General features: G+C 43.0%; 1 protein-coding gene and 1 long non-coding RNA gene across 4 annotated transcripts in view; one reads left to right on the top strand and one right to left on the bottom strand.

Annotated features, from left to right (window-relative positions):
* Positions 1 to 19,964, top strand: part of LOC115093024 — a 49,180-nt gene that overhangs the window by 22,344 nt on the left and 6,872 nt on the right. The window lies entirely within an intron of this gene.
* The window catches only part of RASA3 (RAS p21 protein activator 3), a 353,769-nt gene continuing 350,216 nt past the window's right edge, over positions 16,412 to 19,964 (bottom strand). For both annotated transcript variants that reach the window (XM_029604621.1, XM_029604620.1), the window contains one exon: positions 16,412 to 18,146. In XM_029604621.1, the coding sequence (XP_029460481.1) occupies positions 18,071 to 18,146 (76 nt within the window). In that variant the 3' untranslated portion in view covers positions 16,412 to 18,070. The remainder of the gene's footprint in view (positions 18,147 to 19,964) is intronic.

Here is a 19,964-nt window from a genome sequence, read left to right as displayed (position 1 = left end):
TCGGGCTTTGATATACTCGATACTGAACTCCTGCAGAGGGGGTAGTAGTATATATGGATACGCCCCCTCAAAGCTTGTGCTGACTCCATCTGCTGGATTGGGGACATAACCCACTGTCTGGACTGATCCATGGTACTACAGGAACGAAAATTAGCAGGTAAATAATAATTTTCTTATTCAATTGCACGCGCTATTTGGTATTCTTGCATGTGCTATCCCGTTTGGTAACCTGTTCGAAATTTAGTACATTGGCCCTTTAGTCAATTAATCTGCCGTTCTTCATCTATCAGACCTGTGGACCGGGATTCCTGTTGGACTCTCATCCTTATCCTCCTTGTACTAGATGAGCACTTTTGGGAGTATGACGTGGGTTATTCCACACTCTCCTGGCCTCCATTTCACCACTGCATGCAGCAGGCTGATGCAGGGGATTTCCAGGTAGCTCCTGTGGAATCCTGGGCTGATCCAATCTATCAGAAGAGATGGGGGGGGGGGTTCTCTCTCTGTCCCTCCCGTGGAACCAAGGAATTCTGTTTCTCTGGGTGGGGAGAGCATCCGCTTTCAGATCCTCTCTGTAAACTCTCCCACCAAACTCTCTCTGCTGGAGCTCACACACACACTACTACTACTTCTGAATTTGCAGTCTGTCCTGGAATCTTCTAGAAATTCACTAGGCATCACCTTCTAGGAACACTCCACTTCCATCTCAAAATAAAGGGGCAGATTTACATTTGCGAGAAACCATTGCAGTCCTTGTATTAAGGCCACAAATGAGGACAATTGTACCAAACCTAATTACTCTTACCTTTAATTCCATGGTTTCTGTTTCTATCCTTTTCCCCTATTATTTCAAAGACTCTTCTTTTCACAATTATTTCCTCTTAACGACTTCATTACACCACACAGTATTTACCATTTTGTTGCTGCATTTTCTTTTTCCCATATTAGGCGCACACACATTTTGGTAACTTCTGGAAAATAAAACCTCTCATTTCTCTTTGCTGTCTTTTCCATCAGTTTGATTTTTTTAAAAATCTGTTTCTCTTTTTTTTTTTAATTAGAAATTGATGGGTAATTATTAAGCAGAAAACCTTGAAGTCTTGCTAGCTGGTTCTGCCGAATTCGGTGCCTGGTGCTGCGGCTGAAGAGAATTATCAGCAGTCTTGCTCGTCGTCTGTGGGTGGTTTTTTTTTTCTGGGTGTGCTCTGGCTCTGTCTGCTTTTTATTTATTACATTCCACAGATTAGCAAAAGGCAGGCTCAAAACAAAAAAAAACAAAGCATACATTTTTTTTCCCCTGAAAAGCTTGGGCTCATTATTATTTTTTTTTTTAACCTTCTGAAGGCAGGAGATAATGTATCACTAATTGACATTTGTCACTGCTGAATGCACTTTGGGGACAATTTTTACTGGGCTGTCCATTGATAAAGTATACAAGTACTTTTCTATCAGCATGAAAGTGTTAGATTTTCTTTGGAAATTTGCTATCCGTGAGAGTAAGGGGATCAGAGGGAGTGTGTGGGTTGTGTGCCACGCAGAGTTGGCATATGCTGGCATTCATGCCTACAGCCCCTGACCAGGATCTACACTGGAAGCAATGCTAATATTTTGCCTTTGCCCAGTGTCATGGTAAATACAGATGGTTTTGGTTAATGTTTTATGTACATAGACCCCAATGTCTAGATCAGTGGTCCCCAACCCTGTCCTGGGGGCCCACCAGCCAGTCGGGTTTTCAAGGTATCCACAATGAATATGCATGAGAGAGAATTTGCATGCACTGCCTCCAAAATATGCATGAGAGAAAATTTGCATGCATTGCCTCCATAACATGCAAAATTTCTCTCATGCATTTCATTGTGGATATCCTGAACACCCGACTGGCTGGTGGGCCCCCAGGACAGGGTTGGGGACCACTGGTTTAGATCACCTGTTTTTCTCCTCACAACTCCTCTTGATCTATCTTCCATCTCTTGTTGCTACCCCTCTATCATTTTGAATGGGCCCATTTCCCTCATCTCTTTTCTTACTGCTTTTAACCTGCAAGCCTCCTCTTCCTGCCTGATAATCAGAAGTCAATTTGTTCCAATAGCCCCTCCCCCCCAATACATTTCATTTCTAGGGCTCAGCTTCTGATTAGGTTATTCTTTAGGGAAAATAATTAACATAGGGTTTTCTGTGCCAAGGCGCATGACCTCCAGATGCGTTGCATAGGCCATCGGGATGATCTTATGCCTAGAATTCCCCATTTTTATGCAGAACTCAACTCAAAGTGCCTTCTTCTTTCTTGGTCAACTGGGGACTGGCAGTAGAAAATTAAATTAGAATTAGCTGGCATAAAGTTAAGATAACGTACAGAAAAAAAAATCATATAAAAGGCTTTTTGTTCAATACTGATAGAGTTCAACATGTTCCTGTATTACATCTAACAACTCTTTCATTACAATGCCATAATTAAACTGAACAATAAACCAGGAGGAATGAAGAGAAAAGAACAGTTCTGACAGATATTTTTATAAATGCAGTAGACTGACATGACTGTGATCTGCTATGATCATACTGCATTTTATCGTAGTCTCATCCATATCCAGCTGTTTAATGTTAATCTAAATGACCACTCAGGGACATCATTACCAGACAGTCTCTGATGTGCCGATTACTGTAAGAACTAGATAAATAACAATCCTGAACACTGCACCAGAGGTTTCTATCGGATATTTATGTAAAAATCTGTGGAACTTCACAGTTGCAGTCAACAACTTGGTAAGTGAAGGCCAGTTGGCTCAGCAGTAGGTTTTGTTTACTTGCCAGCTGGATTTCAGGCCTCTTACATCTGATACTACAGCAAAAGCAAAGGAGGTATCAGACATATAAATGAATTGCTCACTGTCCAGCTAATTTTAAAAGTAATGCGTGCGTGCCCATAAGCACGTATATGCTGCAATTTTACATCATGCGTGCGAGTACGCGCGTATCGCTTAAAAATTCCCCTGCCGCATGTATGCGTGCACATAATCTTAAGAGGCAGCTTGAGTAAATGTCCCGTGTACGTTTCCGCTAGGGCTTTAGCGGCTTTTGCTTGCGAACGCAGGCAGATTTTAAAACTTACTCGCACGAGGGAAAGACCAGTTTTTTCAGATTAGTCCACAAGTTTGTCCAGTTGATATTGAGGTCTTCAAGACCCCCCTCTGATTCTTCATCCTGTAAGCCCCCCCCCCCCCATTTGACCCCCAAATATTCAGTGTAAAGAGTAAAACACAAACCAATTTAGCTCCCTCACATGGGGGATGGGGCTGTAACAGAAGATCACGGTGAGCCCATCGTCTTCTCATATAGGACTGCTTAAGCACCTTACTCGGATAACCCCTGTCAATTAACCTATTGTGCTTCTCCAAGGCCCTACAGTTAAACTCATTGGTAGAAGAACACAACTTCCTAAGCCTCAAAAACTGATCTTTTGGAAGATTTTTGTCTCAACCTTTTAGGATGACAGCTTTTATAATGAAGCAATGGGTTCCGATCTTTATCCTTCCTATAAATGGAAAAGTGAAACCCAAACACATCAAATTGAATAGCGATGTCAAGAAAATGAATCTGAGTAGCACTAACTGTAAATGTGAAATGTAAATTAGTATCTTGATCATTCAGCCACCCCAGAAAAGTATCCAAATCATTACGGTTACCTGACCACAGAAAAATGATAGTCTATAAAAGTTTCCAAGGTCTAATATTATTTATATAATGACAATTCACCAAAAATGACTCCTTAAACCATCCCACATAAAATTTAGCAATAAAAGGGGGCCATCGAGGCCCCCATCGCCACCCCTTAAATCTGTTGAAAACATGTTTCTTTACAGTAAAAATAATTTCTCTTTATTGCTACGGAAATCAACTCAACCAAAAAGCAAGTAGGGACACAAATAGGCTTGATCCTCCTCTCCAGGCCATAAGAACCTGGCAAGTACCCAAAAACTAAGTCTATTCCATGTTCCGGTTGCTAGTAATAGCAGTGGCTATTTTCTAAGTCAACTTAATTAATAGCAGGTAATGGACTTCTCCTCCAAGAACTTATCCAATCCTTTTTTAAACCCAGCTATACTAACTTCACTAACCACATCCTCTGGCAACAAATTCCAGAGTTTAATTGTGCGTTGAGTAAAAAAGAACTTTCTCCAATTAGTTTTAAATGAGCCCCATGCTATCTTCATGGAGTGCCCCCTAGTCTTTCTATTATCCGAAAGAGTAAATAACCTATTCACATCTATCCGTTCTAGACCTCTCATGATTTTAAACTCCTCTATCATATCTCCCCTCAGCCGTCTTCTCCAAGCTGAAAAGTCCTAACCTCTTTAGTTTTTCCTAGATCTCTTTCTTGGGTTGTAGCACCTAATATGGAACCCAACATTGTGTAATTATAGCATGGGTTATTTTTCCCTATATGCATCACCTTGCACTTATCCACATTAAATTTCATCTGCCATTTGGATGCCCAATTTTCTAGTCTCACAAGGTCTTCCTGCAATTTATCACAATCTGCTTGTGATTTAACTACTCTGAACAATTTTGTGTCATCTGCAAATTTGATTTTCTCACTAGTCGTATTTCTTTCCAGATCATTTGTAAATATATTAAAAAGTAAGGGTCCCAATACAGAGCCCTGAGGCTCTCCACTGACCACTCCCTTCCACTGAGAAAATTGTCCATTTAATCCTACTCTCTGTTTCCTGTCTTTTAGCCAGTTTGCAATCCACGAAAGGACATCGCCACCTATCCCATGACTTTTTACTTTTCCTAGAAGCCTCTCATGAGGAACTTTGTCAAACGCCTTCTGAAAATCCAAGTATACTACATCTACTGGTTCACCTTTATCCACATGTTTATTAACTCCTTCAAAAAAGTGAAGCAGATTTGTTTGGCAAGACTTGCCTTGGGTAAAGCCATGCTGACTTTGTTCCATTAAACCATGTCTTTCTATATGTTCTGTAATTTTGATGTTTAGAACACTTTCCATTATTTTTCCTGGCACTGAAGTCAGGCTAACCGGTCTGTAGTTTCCCAGATCGCCCTGGAGCCCTTTTTAAATATTGGGGTTACATTTGCTATCCTCCAGTCTTCAGGTACAATGGATGATTTTAATGATAGGTTTCAAATTTTTACTAATAGGTCTGAAATTTCATTTTTTAGTTCCTTCAGAACTCTGGGGTGTATACCATCCGGTCCAGGTGATTTACTACTCTTCAGTTTGTCAATCAGGCCTACCACATCTTCTAGGTTTACCGTGATTTGATTCAGTCCATCTGAATAATTACCCATGAAAACCTTCTCCATCACGGGTACCGCCCCAACATCCTCTTCAGTAAACACCGAAGCAAAGAAATCATTTAATCTTTCCGCGATGGCCTTATCTTCTCTAAGTGCCCCTTTAACCCCTCGATCATCTAACGGTCCAACTGACTCCATCACAGGCTTTCTGCTTCGAATATATTTAAAAAAATTTTTACTGCGTTTTTGCCTCTACAGCCAACTTCTTTTCAAATTCTCTCTTAGCCTGTCTTATCAATGTCTTACATTTAACTTGCAAACGTTTATGCTTTATCCTATTTTCTTCTGTTGGATCTTTCTTCCAATTTTTGAATGAAAATCTTTTGGCTAAAATAGCTTCTTTCACCTCCCCTTTTAACCATGCCAGTAATCGTTTTGCCACAAGTTTACTTAGGGAATAGCCACTGCTATTAATTGCATCAGTAGCATGGGATCTTCTTAGTGTTTGGGTAATTGCCAGGTTCTTGTGGCCTGGTTTTGGCCTCTGTTGGAAACAGGATGCTGGGCTTGATGGACCCTTGGTCTGACCCAGCATGGCAATACATCTGGACTGTGCTTCTAGAATGGTATTTTTGAACAATGACCACGCCTCTTGGACATTTTTTACTTTTGTAGCTGCTCCTTTCAGTTTTTTTCTAACAATTTTTCTCATTTTATCAAAGTTTCCCTTTTGAAAGTTTAGCACGAGAGCCGTGGATTTGCACACTGTTCCTCTTCCAGTCATTAAATCAAATTTGATCATATTATGATCACTATTGCCAAGCGGCCCCACCGTTACCTCTCTCACCAAGTCCTGTGCTCCACTGAGAATTAGATCTAAAATTGCTCCCTCTCTCGTCGGTTCCTGAACCAATTGCTCCATAAAGCTATCATTTATTCCATCCAGGAACGTTATCTCTCTAGCGTGACCCGATGATACATTTACCCAGTCAATATTGGGGTAATTGAAGTCTCCCATTATTATTTTGTTTTTTTCACCCCCACAATTACTTTTTGAGGGCAACATTCAAAGCCATTTCCATGGATAAAACGGTGTGGGCCTGGGCGATTTGAAAACCACCCACCCTGTATGCAGGTAAGAGTACACACCTAGTTCCTTTTACCTGCATTGTAGTGGAGGTGTTTCCGCACGGGGGTTAGGGTGTAGGGGAGAAACGACGTGTACAATGTTTGGCTTTTCAAAACCATGCAAGATGTTTGAGTTAGAAGGGGGGGCAGGGGGAGTACCCGCAGAAAAAGTAGCACGGGTGCAAGTCGCTGTAGGTGCTTTTTTCCTAGGGCACGTACTTTCCCTCTGAAAACTGGTGAAATGACCGCCGACTTCCCAGCTAGACAGGTAAGTCTGAAAATGTCTGCCTTACTGTGATAAATGTGCTTGTAGTCGGGTCTGAGAAAGAGGTCTGATGTGCAGGTTTTTGGATGCCCTGCAAACAAGCCCGGGCTGGGAAATCACTTTCTAAGTGGCAGGCGGACCAGGAAGAGAAGGAGGAGAAACTGCAGATTTACCTTCATGGCGTGGGGTAGGGGGAGAATCTCAGTCTCCAAGGAATTTGCTTAGCCAGCTGGTTCGGGTCTATTTTTTTTTCTTGCTAAGTTATGAGCAGCATTCAAGAGATTATATGTTTGACAGCTTTGTTCCTTTGTCTGGTCTACTACAAGTTTAGAGGGGCATAAGGCACATTGGCTTCATTTGATTTCTTCACTCTTTTCTTAGAATTGCATCCTTACTGCTCCGTCAGGAAGTAAACAACATAGAACATTGTGCATATTTTCTCACAAATTGTTAATACTCCGGGGAGGCTGCAAACTTTCATCATCTGATAATAAGCATATAAAAACTGTTCCTGAGCTTTTTATACCTGCTTACTGAAGTACCTGATGGAATTTCACTTTAATTATCTAAACAGTTTATCTTCCGTGACAGCTTTGCAGTTTGAAAGTACACTTGCATCCATTATCTTCCCCAGATATTTCTGAACTGTTATTTTTATATTACTTGTCCTGGCTTGCTGGGGTATTTAGTAACACTTTAGGAATGCAAAAATTTAGTAATCACAAGCAGCGTCTTTCTGAAGCATGGCACGAGTACACAGGCTATTGCTGTAGTGCTAAAGAAGCTATTACTAGGTCTGCCCATGCACGTATGTTCCACTTCACGTACGTCCAGCAGTTTTGGCGAGGAGGCTGTACGTTTAACTAAATTGGTGAACGTCACATGCCAGAATCTAATCAGCATTTTTGACAAGTCTGGGCAAATCCTAGCATAAGTTTCTGAGGTCTGACTAAATCAGGCCAGCTTGTGAATATTCTCAGCAAGCAACACAGCTGACATGCATCGTGTTCAAGGCAAACGCATTGGCATGGCCCTGGTTCTTGAGCACCTGCATGCATGGACATATTAGATGCGGCCTGCATGTTCAGGAAACCATGGAAAGAGGGCACAAAACGCACGGCTTGATTAGGGAGCAGCTGTCAAAATGCAGTTTGACAAGCCATGGACTAAGAGAAAAACATAATTTATGCTTCAACTTTCCTTACCAATTATCTTTTCAGACTTGAGATAAATAAAACTTGTGGTTTCTCTCTGCTAGTAAAACAAATTTACAAAATGATAAATAAATAAACCTTGTGCCAGTAACTTCCTACACTTGTTTTGAAGTTGAGAGATTTGGCTTTCACTCTCCGAAAATCATGGAGGTCTTCCAGCCAACCCCACTGGCATTCAATAAGAACACTCTGGTTTTACGATTCCCTTCAGTGCAACTTAAAAAAGTATTTCCCATATTACTGTGGGTTTGCTGGTGATGAAGTGCAGTTTCTCATTATTTAAGTTGTACATGGTCATTCCTGTGGTCTGAAAATATTTAGAGATATTTAGATAAATTGACAGCTAAAGAGTTTTCACTGGCAAGTAGGTGTAAGAATATTTGCTATATTTTGCCAACTCAAGCATGGATTGTGGTCTTAGATGTCAGAGCATGCCAATGCAGGTCATGTGACATGAAAGGAAGGAGGAGCTGAGGGATCCACAGGGAAGGAGTTGGTTGCTCTCCATATCTGGCAGCAGACAATGCTCTATCTTCCAAAGGGGTTAGAAACGTACTATGCTATTTTGGCCTCGCGTGAGAAGGTACAATCCCACAGAGTGGAAAAAAAGATGAGCTGTAAAACCTGCAAAGCAAGATGAATGGGGGCACTAACCCTTGAAAGAAACATAGGGCAAGGCTAGTGCAAGAGTATTTTGCACCTTAGGCATAGCTTCGGTTAAGCATGCCTGCCCCGAACTTATCTACTGCTGGCAGCTTCAACACAGCGCTCCCTCCTACTGGTGCAGTGGCTCCAGCAGAGCACTTCCCTTGGTGGTACGGGATCTGGCAGAGTACCCCCTCTGTGCTTTTTGCTCTGGCAGGCTTTTGCTGCCCCCCAAATTTTGGCACTCTAGGCGACCACCTAGTTTGCTAATGGATGCACTGGCCCTGGTGGTCAGGGCTAACCCTAGCAGGGTACAGGTCCTCAAGCAAATCAGCTCGTGGGCCCTGGGAGAGTGAAGAGGTTGGGGGAAGGTCCCTCAGAGGTGGAAAGCAACCTGTCCAGACTCTGAGCCCTCAGACCCCAGCCGGCACTCTTCCCCCTTCCCAAGTCACTAGCAAGCACTCTCTGCCTTCCCTCTCATAGTCCAGCAAGCACTCTTCTTTATCCCAGCATGCAATGTGCCCTTCTCCTGCCCCAGCCTCTAACCCTCCCAGATACCTGTTTGACTTTGACTGCTCCATGCTTCTTGCATCTTTTGGCCAGCGAAGGCCAATGACACCACCCCTCCTCCACCACTGGCTAATGCAAGCACCTTGGCTGCAGCAGATTATTCTGACAGTCCATATCTGTTGATGCATGCCTAATGATGACACTCATGCCCCTTCCTCAATGTGAGAAAAACACACATGGATGATGAAGCTTTTTCTTGTAGCCAGTGAAATCTATGTGTGGGGCCAAGGTGATTGATACAAGGAAGTAAAAGTCAAGCAAAAATATATACATAGTCTATGGGTACACTGCCACTGAAAAGTGACATCAGCCAATCAGCGTTCACTTCCAGTCTAAGCCCCACCCACTCCCATAGAAGTGAGTGGACATAGCCCCTGACCCCCACGCCACCCAGATCATAAGAACATAAGAAAATGCCATACTGGGTCAGACCAAGGCCATCAAGCCCAGCATCCTGTTTCCAACAGTGGCCAATCCAGGCCATAAGAACCTGGCAAGTACCCAAAAACTAAGTCTATTCCATGTAACCATTGCTAATGGCAGTGGCTATTCTCTAAGTGAACTTAATAGCAGGTAATGGACTTCTCCTCCAAGAACTTATCCAATCCTTTTTTAAACACAGCTATACTAACTGCACTAACCACATCCTCTGGCAACAAATTCCAGAGTTTAATTGTGCGTTGAGTAAAAAAGAACTTTCTCCGATTAGTTTTAAATGTGCCCCATGCTAACTTCATGGAATGCCCCCTAGTCTTTCTATTATCCGAAAGAGTAAATAACCGATTCACATCTACCCGATCTAGACCTCTCATGATTTTAAACACCTCTATCATATCACCCCTCAGCCGTCTCTTCTCCAAGCTGAACAGTCCTAACCTCTTCAGCCTTTCCTCATAGGGAAGTTGTTCCATTCCCCTTATCATTTTGGTAACCCAGCCAATAGAAGTGAATAGAATGGCCCCTCCCATGCCCTGCCCCCACACCAAATCCCCCTATATTGTCACTGGTGGCCCCTCTCACACCCCACACCAAACCCCTATGTCACAGGGATGACATCACTGGAAGTCCACCCCTCACCAATCCCCCCAAAAACACACCCCCTAGAATGACATCAGAAAAAGCCCTGTGGCTTTTTAATGATGACAGAATTAATGGCCTCTGGCTGTTTTTGATGATCTCACTGGAAGTTCAATCTCACTGGAAGTTCAATACAAAGCCAAAAAGGCATCTTCCCCTAGAGCATCATCAGAAATGTCACCTGTCACTTTTTAATGATGACAGAGCCGGAAGCAGGTTTTTTTTCTAGCCCCTCTGTTTTAAAAAGTTACGAGCTGTGACGTGGTATGAAGCTTTCTCTCATTCTATACACAGACATGGAGAATCTCCCCCTTCCCTCACTGTAGATACACATGCCCAATAGCCCCTATCCTTCCAGAGTGAAATTTGAGCAGATCCTTTAAGGTATACTAAAAGGATAATTAACAGGTTGTCATCTGTTGGAAGTTGTGGGATTGCAAAAGTGAATAAAACAAGGATTTAGTTTTCTTTTAAATACAGCCATACAAAACAATCATGCATAAGCAGCTCTTAAATAAAATTTATTATGAACCAGGCGCTATAGGAAGTTTTGGTGGAATAAATCCTCTTTTTCAGGCTGCTAAAACATGTAATGAGACAGTGACCAGAAAAGAAGTGGCTGAATGGCTGACAGATCAAGATGCTTATTCGTTTCACAGACCTGCTAGGATGCATTTTAAAAGACATAAAACCATAGTGTCAGATGTGGATGCACAATGGCAGGCTGAGCTGGTCAACCTGACCGCCTTGTTGGGTTATAACAGCAGCTATAAATACATTTTGACGGTGATAGATGTTTTGTCAAAATACACATGGGTTGTGAGCCTAAAAACAAAAACAGGTCGTGAAGCGGCCAAGGCATTTGAAAATATATTTAAAGGTGGCAGTGTTCCCAATAAAATATAAACAGACAGGGGTAAAGAGTTTTTAAATAGCTCTGTGAAGAATTTGTTAAAATATAGAGGCAGTCATCATTCTGTGATCAACAACAATGTTAAGGCAGCGGTTGTGGAGGGATTTAACAGGACTTTAAAATCCACAATGTGGCGATACCTTTCAGTGCACAACACTTTTCGATATGAAGATGTGCTTCAGGCTTCTGTGAATAGTTATTAGGGGTGTGCATTCGTTTTCGACGTATTGGCAATCCGCAACGTATATGTCCCTATTCGTTGTATTCGTGGGGTCATGAAACGTATGGCGAACCCCCATGAATACAACGTATCTAACAAATAAACCCTCCACCCTCCTGACCCCCCCAAGAATTGTCAAAAGTTCCTGGTGGTCCAGCGGTGGTCCTGGAGCAATCTCCTGCACTCGGGCTGTCGGTATTCAAAATGGCACCAATAGCCTTTGCCCTCACTATGTCACAGGGGCTACCGGTGCTATTGGTCGGCCCCTGTCACATGGTAGGAGCAATGGATTGTGCCCTTTCAAAACACAGTTTACAAGCTGTCTGTTTTATAAAGACCACAGCCGGAAACCACGAAGTGAGAGAATTGGGGGCCCCGTCATAAAGTAGAGCTTCTGGGACATTTACATAGTGCTCTGTTTTTTCAAGAAAAGCTGCTCATAAATGGCGTTGATGTGAAAATTAAACTAACGCAGAACAAAGATACGTTCTGCTTACTGAGCGGAGGAGACCCAGGGGGTGCCATGAACCTGATGCACTCTTTAGATTTTAATGTGCCCGCCTTTCACGTCCAGCTCCGAGACCTCTGGTATCCGGTTCTCAAAGAAGGTCGTCAGGTCCACACCCTTTCGGAAATCCGTCAAGGCGAATGGTCTTCCTGCGACCTCTGTTTTCCATGTCATCAAGCTTTTCAACCATCTCCGATAGCCTTGTCTCCAGAAAAGGCATATAGGAACTTGCCCACCAGCCACTCTTGCACAAAGGCATCGATTCCCAAAGAATCGTTTCGGGAACGCCCCCGGACACACCCCCTCCCGCCCCTTTTCGAAAGCCCCGGGACTTACGCGTGCCGGCGGCCTATGCAAAATAGGCGCGCGAGGGCCCTGCGCGCGTAAATCCTTCCGGATTTACGCGCGCAGACCTTTTAAAATCCGCCCCTCAATGAATAATTATGCAACAGAATTTCTAAAGTATCCTTTTTATACAGACTGAGGCTTAATGTGGTGTACATGCAAGTATCTTTGTTCAAACAAATGGTGTTGGAACCCACGAGAGAAGGAGCTATACTCGACTTAGTGCTCACTAATGCAGATAATGTCTCAGATGTCCAGGTGGGCGCCCACCTCAGCAGCAGTGACCATCAAACGGTATGGTTTAATATCAATAAAAGAATAGGGAAAAGAACCACAAAGACCCGAGTTTTACAGTTCAAAAACACAGACTTTGAGGAAATGGGTAAGTACCTGGAGGAAGAACTAAAAGGATGGGAGAACGAGAGAGATGTGGATCAGCAGTGGACCAATCTAAAAGGAGCAATCACCAAGGCAACTGCTCTATATGTTAGAAATGTAAAGAAAAGCAAAAGGAAACTGAAACCTATCTGGTTCTCAAAGGAGGTGGCTGACAAAATTAAAGCTAAAAGAACAGCATTCAAGATATATAAAAGATCCCAAAGGGAGGAGCACAAAGAAGCATATTTGAATCAACTGAGGGAGACAAAGAAATTAATCAAGTTGGCAAAAAGTCAAGCGGAGGAGAGGATTGCCAAGGAGATAAAAAATGGTGACAAAACATTTTTCAGATACATCAGCGAAAAGAGAAAGGTCCAAAGTGGTATAGCAAAATTGAAAGGTGGTAATGATCAATGTGTGGAGAGTGACGAAGAAATGGCAGAAATATTAAACGAATACTTCAGCTCTGTGTTCACTAAAGAAGACCCTGGAGAAGGACCATCTCTACACAACAAGAAACTGGAGGGAAGTGGAATAGATGAAAATCCTTTCACAGTAGAAAATGTATGGGAAGAGCTAAAGAACCTGAAAGTGGACAAAGCCATGGGGCCTGATGGTATTCATCCAAGGATATTGAGGGAGCTCAGAGATGTTCTGGCGGCTCCGCTGTGTGACCTGTTCAATAGATCCCTAGAAACAGGAGTGGTGCCGAGTGATTGGAGAAGAGCGGTGGTGGTCCCGCTTCACAAGAGTGGCAACAGGGAGGAGGCTGGAAACTACAGACCGGTTAGCCTCACTTCAGTGGTGGGAAAAGTAATGGAGTCACTGCTGAAAGAGAGAATAGTGAACAATCTACAGTCCGGAGAATCGATGGACCAGAGGCAACATGGATTCACCAGGGGAAGATCCTGTCAGACAAATCTGATTGACTTTTTTGACTGGGTAACCAAGGAATTGGATCAAGGAAGAGCGCTCGATATCATATACTTGGATTTCAGCAAAGCTTTTGATACGGTTCCGCACAGGAGACTGGTGAATAAAACGAGAAGCTTGGGAGTGAGTGCCGATGTGGTGACCTGGATTGCAAATTGGTTGACGGACAGAAGACAATGTGTGATGGTAAATGGAACCTTCTCTGAGGAGAGAGCGGTTATAAGTGGTGTACCGCAAGGATCGGTGTTGGGACCGGTCCTGTTCAATATCTTTGTGAGCGACATTGCGGACGGGATTGAAGGTAAGGTTTGTCTTTTTGCGGATGACACTAAGATCTGCAACAGAGTGGACACGCAGGAAGGAGTGGAGAGAATGAGACGGGATCTAAGGAAACTGGAAGAGTGGTCGATGACATGGCAGCTGAGATTCAATGCAAAGAAATGCAAAGTCATGCATATGGGGAGTGGAAATCCGAATGAAATGTATTCGATGGGGGGGGGGAAGGCTGATGTGCACGGAGCAGGAGAGGGACCTTGGGGTGATAGTATCTAATGATATGAAGTCTGTGAAACAATGCGACAAGGCGATAGCAAAAGCCAGAAGAATGCTGGGCTGCATAGAGAGAGGAATATCAAGTAAGAAAAGGGAAGTGATTATTCCCCTGTACAGGTCCTTGGTGAGGCCTCACCTGGAGTACTGTGTTCAGTTCTGGAGACCATATCTTCAAAAAGACAAAGACAAGATGGAAGCGGTACAGAGAAGGGCGACCAGGAAGGTGGAGGATCTTCATCAGATGACGTACGAGGAGAGATTGAAGAATCTAAATATGTACACCCTGGAGGAGAGGAGGAGCAGAGGTGATATGATACAGACTTTCAGATACTTGAAAGGTTTTAATGATCCAAAGACAACGACAAACCTTTTCCGTAGGAAGAAAATCAGCAGAACCAGGGGTCACGATTTGAAGCTCCAGGGAGGAAGATTCAGAACCAATATCAGGAAGTATTTCTTCACGGAGAGGGTGGTGGATGCCTGGAATGCCCTTCCCGAGGAAGTGGTGAAGACCAGAACTGTGAGGGACTTCAAAGGGGCATGGGATAAACACTGTGGATCCATAAAGTCAAGAGACCGCCAATGTAGAGTGGGTGGCTCACCAGAACGATGGCTACTGCCCGGAGACAATACCCTTATTAAATAAACATACAGATGCTTACTGTGACTCAAACATCGCTCTAAGCTTCAACGGCAAGAGGAAATGTGGAAAAAAGGATTTGCAATCACAAAGAGGGGAGTAGCTGGCTTGTTACGGCGGTTACTACCCCAAACCAAATAAGCCTAATACTTCACTTTCCAAGCATATACAGCATAGTTCTCTGCTTCAACGGCAGGGGAGAAGAAAAGAGGGTTCGCACTCACAAAGCGGGGAGTAGCTGGCTTATTACGGCGGTTACTACCCCAAACCAAATGTGCCTGATACTTCGCTTTCAATGCATATCCAGCATGGCTCTCTGCTTCATGGCATGGGAGAAAGGCTGATACATCAAGCATTTCCAGCTTAGCTCTCTGCTTCAACAGCAGGGGAATAAGAAAAGCTGAGGCTTCACGCATATCCAGAATAGCTTCAACTGCAGGGGAGAAGAAAAAAAAAAAAAAGATTCGCACTCACAAAGTAGGGAGTAGCTGGCTTGTTACGGCGGTTACTACCCTAAACCAAAAGGGCCTGATACTTCACTTTCAATGCATAACCAGCATGGCTCTCCGCTTCAAGGGCAGGAGAGAAGAAAAACAACCAATAGGGGCTGTATGACATAGTCTGGGTAAAGGGAATAAACATGGGTGTAGCTTGCGTATTGCAGCGGTTACTACCCCTACTACCCCTAACTAATCAAGCTAGGTATTTCACTTGGATGCAGCTCCATCACTGCTCTCTACATTAATGGTGGGGGTGGAAGGGAAATAGAACCAAGAGTTAAGAGAAAAAGATAAGTATGAGAGAAAAAAATGTGTGAAGCTTGCTGGGCAGACTAGATGGGCCATTTGGTCTTCTTCTGCCGTCATTTCTATGTTTCTATGTTTCTATGTTACACATTTATCTGGGGAGAGGGTCCATATTTCCACCGGAGTACATTTTGCAGATATTATTATTTATTTAAAACATTTTATATACCGGCATTCGTTGTGGACATCATGTCGGTTTACAGTCAACAAGTTAAGTTAGGAAAATTACATTTTAACAGGGAGGTTCAAACTGGGAGATGGGGTAACGAAAGGCAGCTAAGAAAGACAGAGTGAAAAAAACCAACAAGGATCCTCGCGATGAGGAGATGGAAATGAGGAGATATCCCTATTGTGCAATCTTATTTGTGGTGTTAGCAATGACTCTGTCGAGCCAGTCTTGCTTTTTTACCCTCGTACATCAATAGACTAAGTAGTCCAACTTTTCTTAAAAAAATAAGCAAAAGTACAAGTCCATTAGATAGTATGGAGCAAAAGCGGAGAGGACTTATTCTGTGACCAATGATGTCAAGTTATCTGGTAAGCCTACTTTTAATTTAAAATAATTTATAACCCATCTTTCCGAATTAAAAATCACCCTAATTGGCTGTAAAAACCCATATGCTATATACAGATGTGTAAACTCTTGGGGAAGAAAATGAAAAATCCAATTAAAAGACATTACAAACTTCAAGTATTTTATTACAAACAGCCAGCCATATATAAAATGTACGTTTTCTAATTTTTTTTTGGATCCACATATTGCAGCCATCCTATACTTAGGAGCCTCTTTTTGACTGGATGCAGGGCTCTCTCGCGCTGCTTCCCGGCCACCGTATTTGCAGACAGCTATAACGCGTGTCTTGTGGGTGGTTACGTTTGACAGAACCTGAAAAGGCGGGCTTACGAAATCAACCTTGAAACAGACCTTTGTGAAAACACAGAGAGAGCAAGGGGGTTAAGAAAAGAATAAAATATTTGTTTTAATTGGCAAGTGAAAATACATTGCAGGTCGTTAGTATACTATATACATTGGTGTTACATTACAAATACAAATTTAAGATTGCAGTTCAATGGCAGCTTAAGAGCTCTGTGCTCAGAAACAAATCGTCCTCAGCGTGCTGCTACTGCCACCGTGCGACAGCAGGCGACGATGCAGTGCTAGGCAACCCAGACTATAAGTAGACCTTGTATTTCCTAAACATGTACATTTCAGCAACACAACCTTATCATTAATACAATACCGTTTAAAACAGATTTTACAGCTTCTCTCTAACATTTTGGTCAAGGCAGGACACCTTGAGATTACACCAGTAGAACATTTTTTTTTTTAAACAGGGAAGGTGTAATACAACATTCTTACTGTACACCAAATATCTCCACTGGATCTTTCCGTCTTCCATATTTCTAGTCCATTCCATTTGAAACGTGTGCACACACATACACACCAAGTGATGCAAAACAATAAGAACCAGTCTAAAAAGTGTGAAGAACAAATACTTAACATACTTTAGTTTTTTTTAAATCTTTAAGAAAAAAAAAAAAGCCAAAAAAAGAATCGACAACATGGCTTTAAAGCCGAGGAGCCGTGTGCATCCCAATCAAATGCTCCATTCTGTAACCTCTCCCTCTAAAAAAACATAAAGGCAGTGCAATTTTTCTTCAAATTCAGAACAGACTGTACAATGCCCCCCCTCATTTAATAGTTCAAGAATCTCCATTAAAATGTTTCTCTGAGATAAGCATGGACATTTCAGATTTTGCCAGCGATACACGTTTACCACTCTGCACTTAAGCTCTCATCTGTGGCACCAAATTTTCAGCATGAAGTTAAAATAAATTCCAGCGCTCTACAGAACCAAAGTGGTATTTACCAATACTATTAAAACTGTGTAATGGCTCCTTGTCCTCTCACTTTCCCCTCCTGCTTGTGCAGAAAGCAGCAATGGCCAGAGCTTCAGGATTGTACCATTTAGATGAGGAGGTCTATTAATGCCTCTGTTCATTAAAAAAAAAACAAAAAAACAAACCCTAACTAAACTTAAAAGCAAGAACAAATTATCCTTATAAAAGCTCTCATCTCATCAGTTAAAACTGTGATTACAAAATAAAAATTAAACACTTCATTTTTTTTTCAGGTTAAGCATTTCAAAGCAGCATGTTACTGATAAGTACGACGACAATTGTAATCAATGCATCTGTACATAATACGCAGCAGGGAGGCTCTAGAAAACATTGCATTGTTAATCCTATAAACGTTAACAGTTTGCTTCTAACAACGTGTGCGATGCTGGAGTCTAGAATTCACCGCCCGCAGTTCTTGATCATTGAACTGATCACTGAAATTTTAAGACATCAAAGCAAGTTCATAATAAAAAAACAAACAAACAAACAAAAACACATCCACACAAATGTCCTTTCATCTGTTAAATACCAGATGAATAAAGTGCATAGCAACTATTGTAACAGTTCTCAGAGAAAGGGGAAAAAAAAAAATACTGAGCAAGTATCAAAAACATGTAGCCTGACACTTGTGAACTCTATAGTTTGCTACATGTTGATTCCCTTTTTGCAAGTTTTACATTTTTTTTTGTCTTGTAATGCTGTCCTCGTACTTTCAAATGGAGTGCGCAGAGATCTCGGACTGCTGCCTGATGTAACTTTGAAAATTCTTGTCCCCGATTGGATGCTCTCTAAAAATGCAAGAGGGAGAAAAAAAAAAAAAAGTAAGACACACAATTTTATTCTCTTATACAATGCTGGATTTGTTTGCAGGCTGTGAAATTATTATTATTTTTTTGGCGGGGGCTGGGGAAATCAGCTGTTTCCGCTTCCCTCCTTTGGGACTCCGGGTCGGTCAGAACCAGCCTCAGTTGCACTACAGCGCCATGGACCTTCATTAACAACTACTCAGGGATTCTACCCCCCTACTTTTATATTTCCCTGGGCCCAGGGGCCATGAACTGGGGGGCTCCTCCTGGATCCCTGAAATTGTGGAGCCTGGAATCCGGCTCTCCCCCTTCCGGGAGCAGCATTATCCAAAGTTGACATCCGTACATGGACTTTGGAGACCGTACAGGAAGACTGGCCACTCTTTTCCTGGAAGCTAGGAGCGCACAAGCTCATCCGGCACCGAACTCAAACCAGGCAGACGTCAACACGGACGGACATCATCATCACACGAGCTTTCCTGAAATCTGCCGCGCATACCTGACAGATTTTCCCCCCCCCCGACGGATCTCGCAGAAATCCCACGTAAAACCCGGTGATACCGGCTGCAAAGCCTGCGATTTATTTACGTAAAATAGATTTCCTACCCACATTCTGCGAGAAACAAAAGCGGGGTACGGGTGAAACAAAACCGATCTGAAAAACCTTTCACGTTTTTCTCTATTTTGACAAATGGGTTCGCAAACCTCTTTTTTTCACGGGAAGCTACGGTGAAGTAACACAGTTATCTGTAAAGAGGGAAATGCGTTTACTGAACAAGTCACTTCTTCTTGACAGGATGGAAAAAAAAGCGGATGGACCGTTTTGGTCTTTTATCTGCCACCACTTATTAAGTACATTACTAATGTTAGTGAACACACAAAGGCAGCGCAGATGAAAACCAAAAGATTAGCCGAGGGGCTTTTTTGGCAGACTGCCGGTGGGTGTCAGGTCTAGATGGGGATTATTGGTCCTCATGGTTTGTGAAAAATCAGACAGCTTGGAAGCAAACGGACCATTCTGTTCAGTGCACGGTGAACTCAACCACTGATCTTCACAGGTAAACCGTCACGCCCTTCCCTTGGAAACAAGTGATCGTTTAGCTAATGACGCCCATAATTTGCTTTTCTGTATTGCCTTTCAAATGATTTTGAAAGTTCCTCTGAAGTTTACAGGCCGGGGTAAGAAATGTATTCATTATGCACAGCACACTCCTGTCCGCCTCCCTTACATACGAGGGCTGGTGCAATAAGACCTGCCGCTGTAATCGCGCTGATTTTTCCGCACGGATTTTTTTTTTTTTGGGCGGGCGAAGCAAAAAAAAAAACCCCAAAAAACTAGCAGCAGCGCGGGACGTAACAGCAGCGACGCGTGCTAATCAGACGCACGCAAAAAAAAAAAAAAAATTCCACGTACACCGAACACGCGCACCGTGCGACACTCACGGTAACGCGCGCGCGTGGCCTTCTGCGGTAAATTGCACAGACATCCGAGCAGAAACCCAGGGGAACACTCATGATTCTTTGGGGCGAAAGCCTCTCTTTTTTTTTTTTTTTGGAAAAAAAAATGAATAAATTAGTGGTCGGGAAGTTGATGTGAAGGCGGGCAGAGCGATTTCTAACCCCTGCACGATCGGGCTCAGACCGCCAGCGAGGGCGTGAAGTGCAGCTCGGCGGTTCTGCCTCTTTGAGAAGCTGCCTCCTCCTTACCGTCCTCCGCTTGGGCTGACTCGCAAAGGCAAGAAAAAAAAGGCCCAGTCTCCACCCCGACGCTTTCACTTAACTCCTGCCCCGAACCAGGTG

This window comes from Rhinatrema bivittatum, chromosome 5, assembly GCF_901001135.1.
Source record: "Rhinatrema bivittatum chromosome 5, aRhiBiv1.1, whole genome shotgun sequence".
Taxonomy (NCBI): domain Eukaryota; kingdom Metazoa; phylum Chordata; class Amphibia; order Gymnophiona; family Rhinatrematidae; genus Rhinatrema; species Rhinatrema bivittatum.
This window is presented reverse-complemented; position numbering and strand designations above follow the sequence as displayed.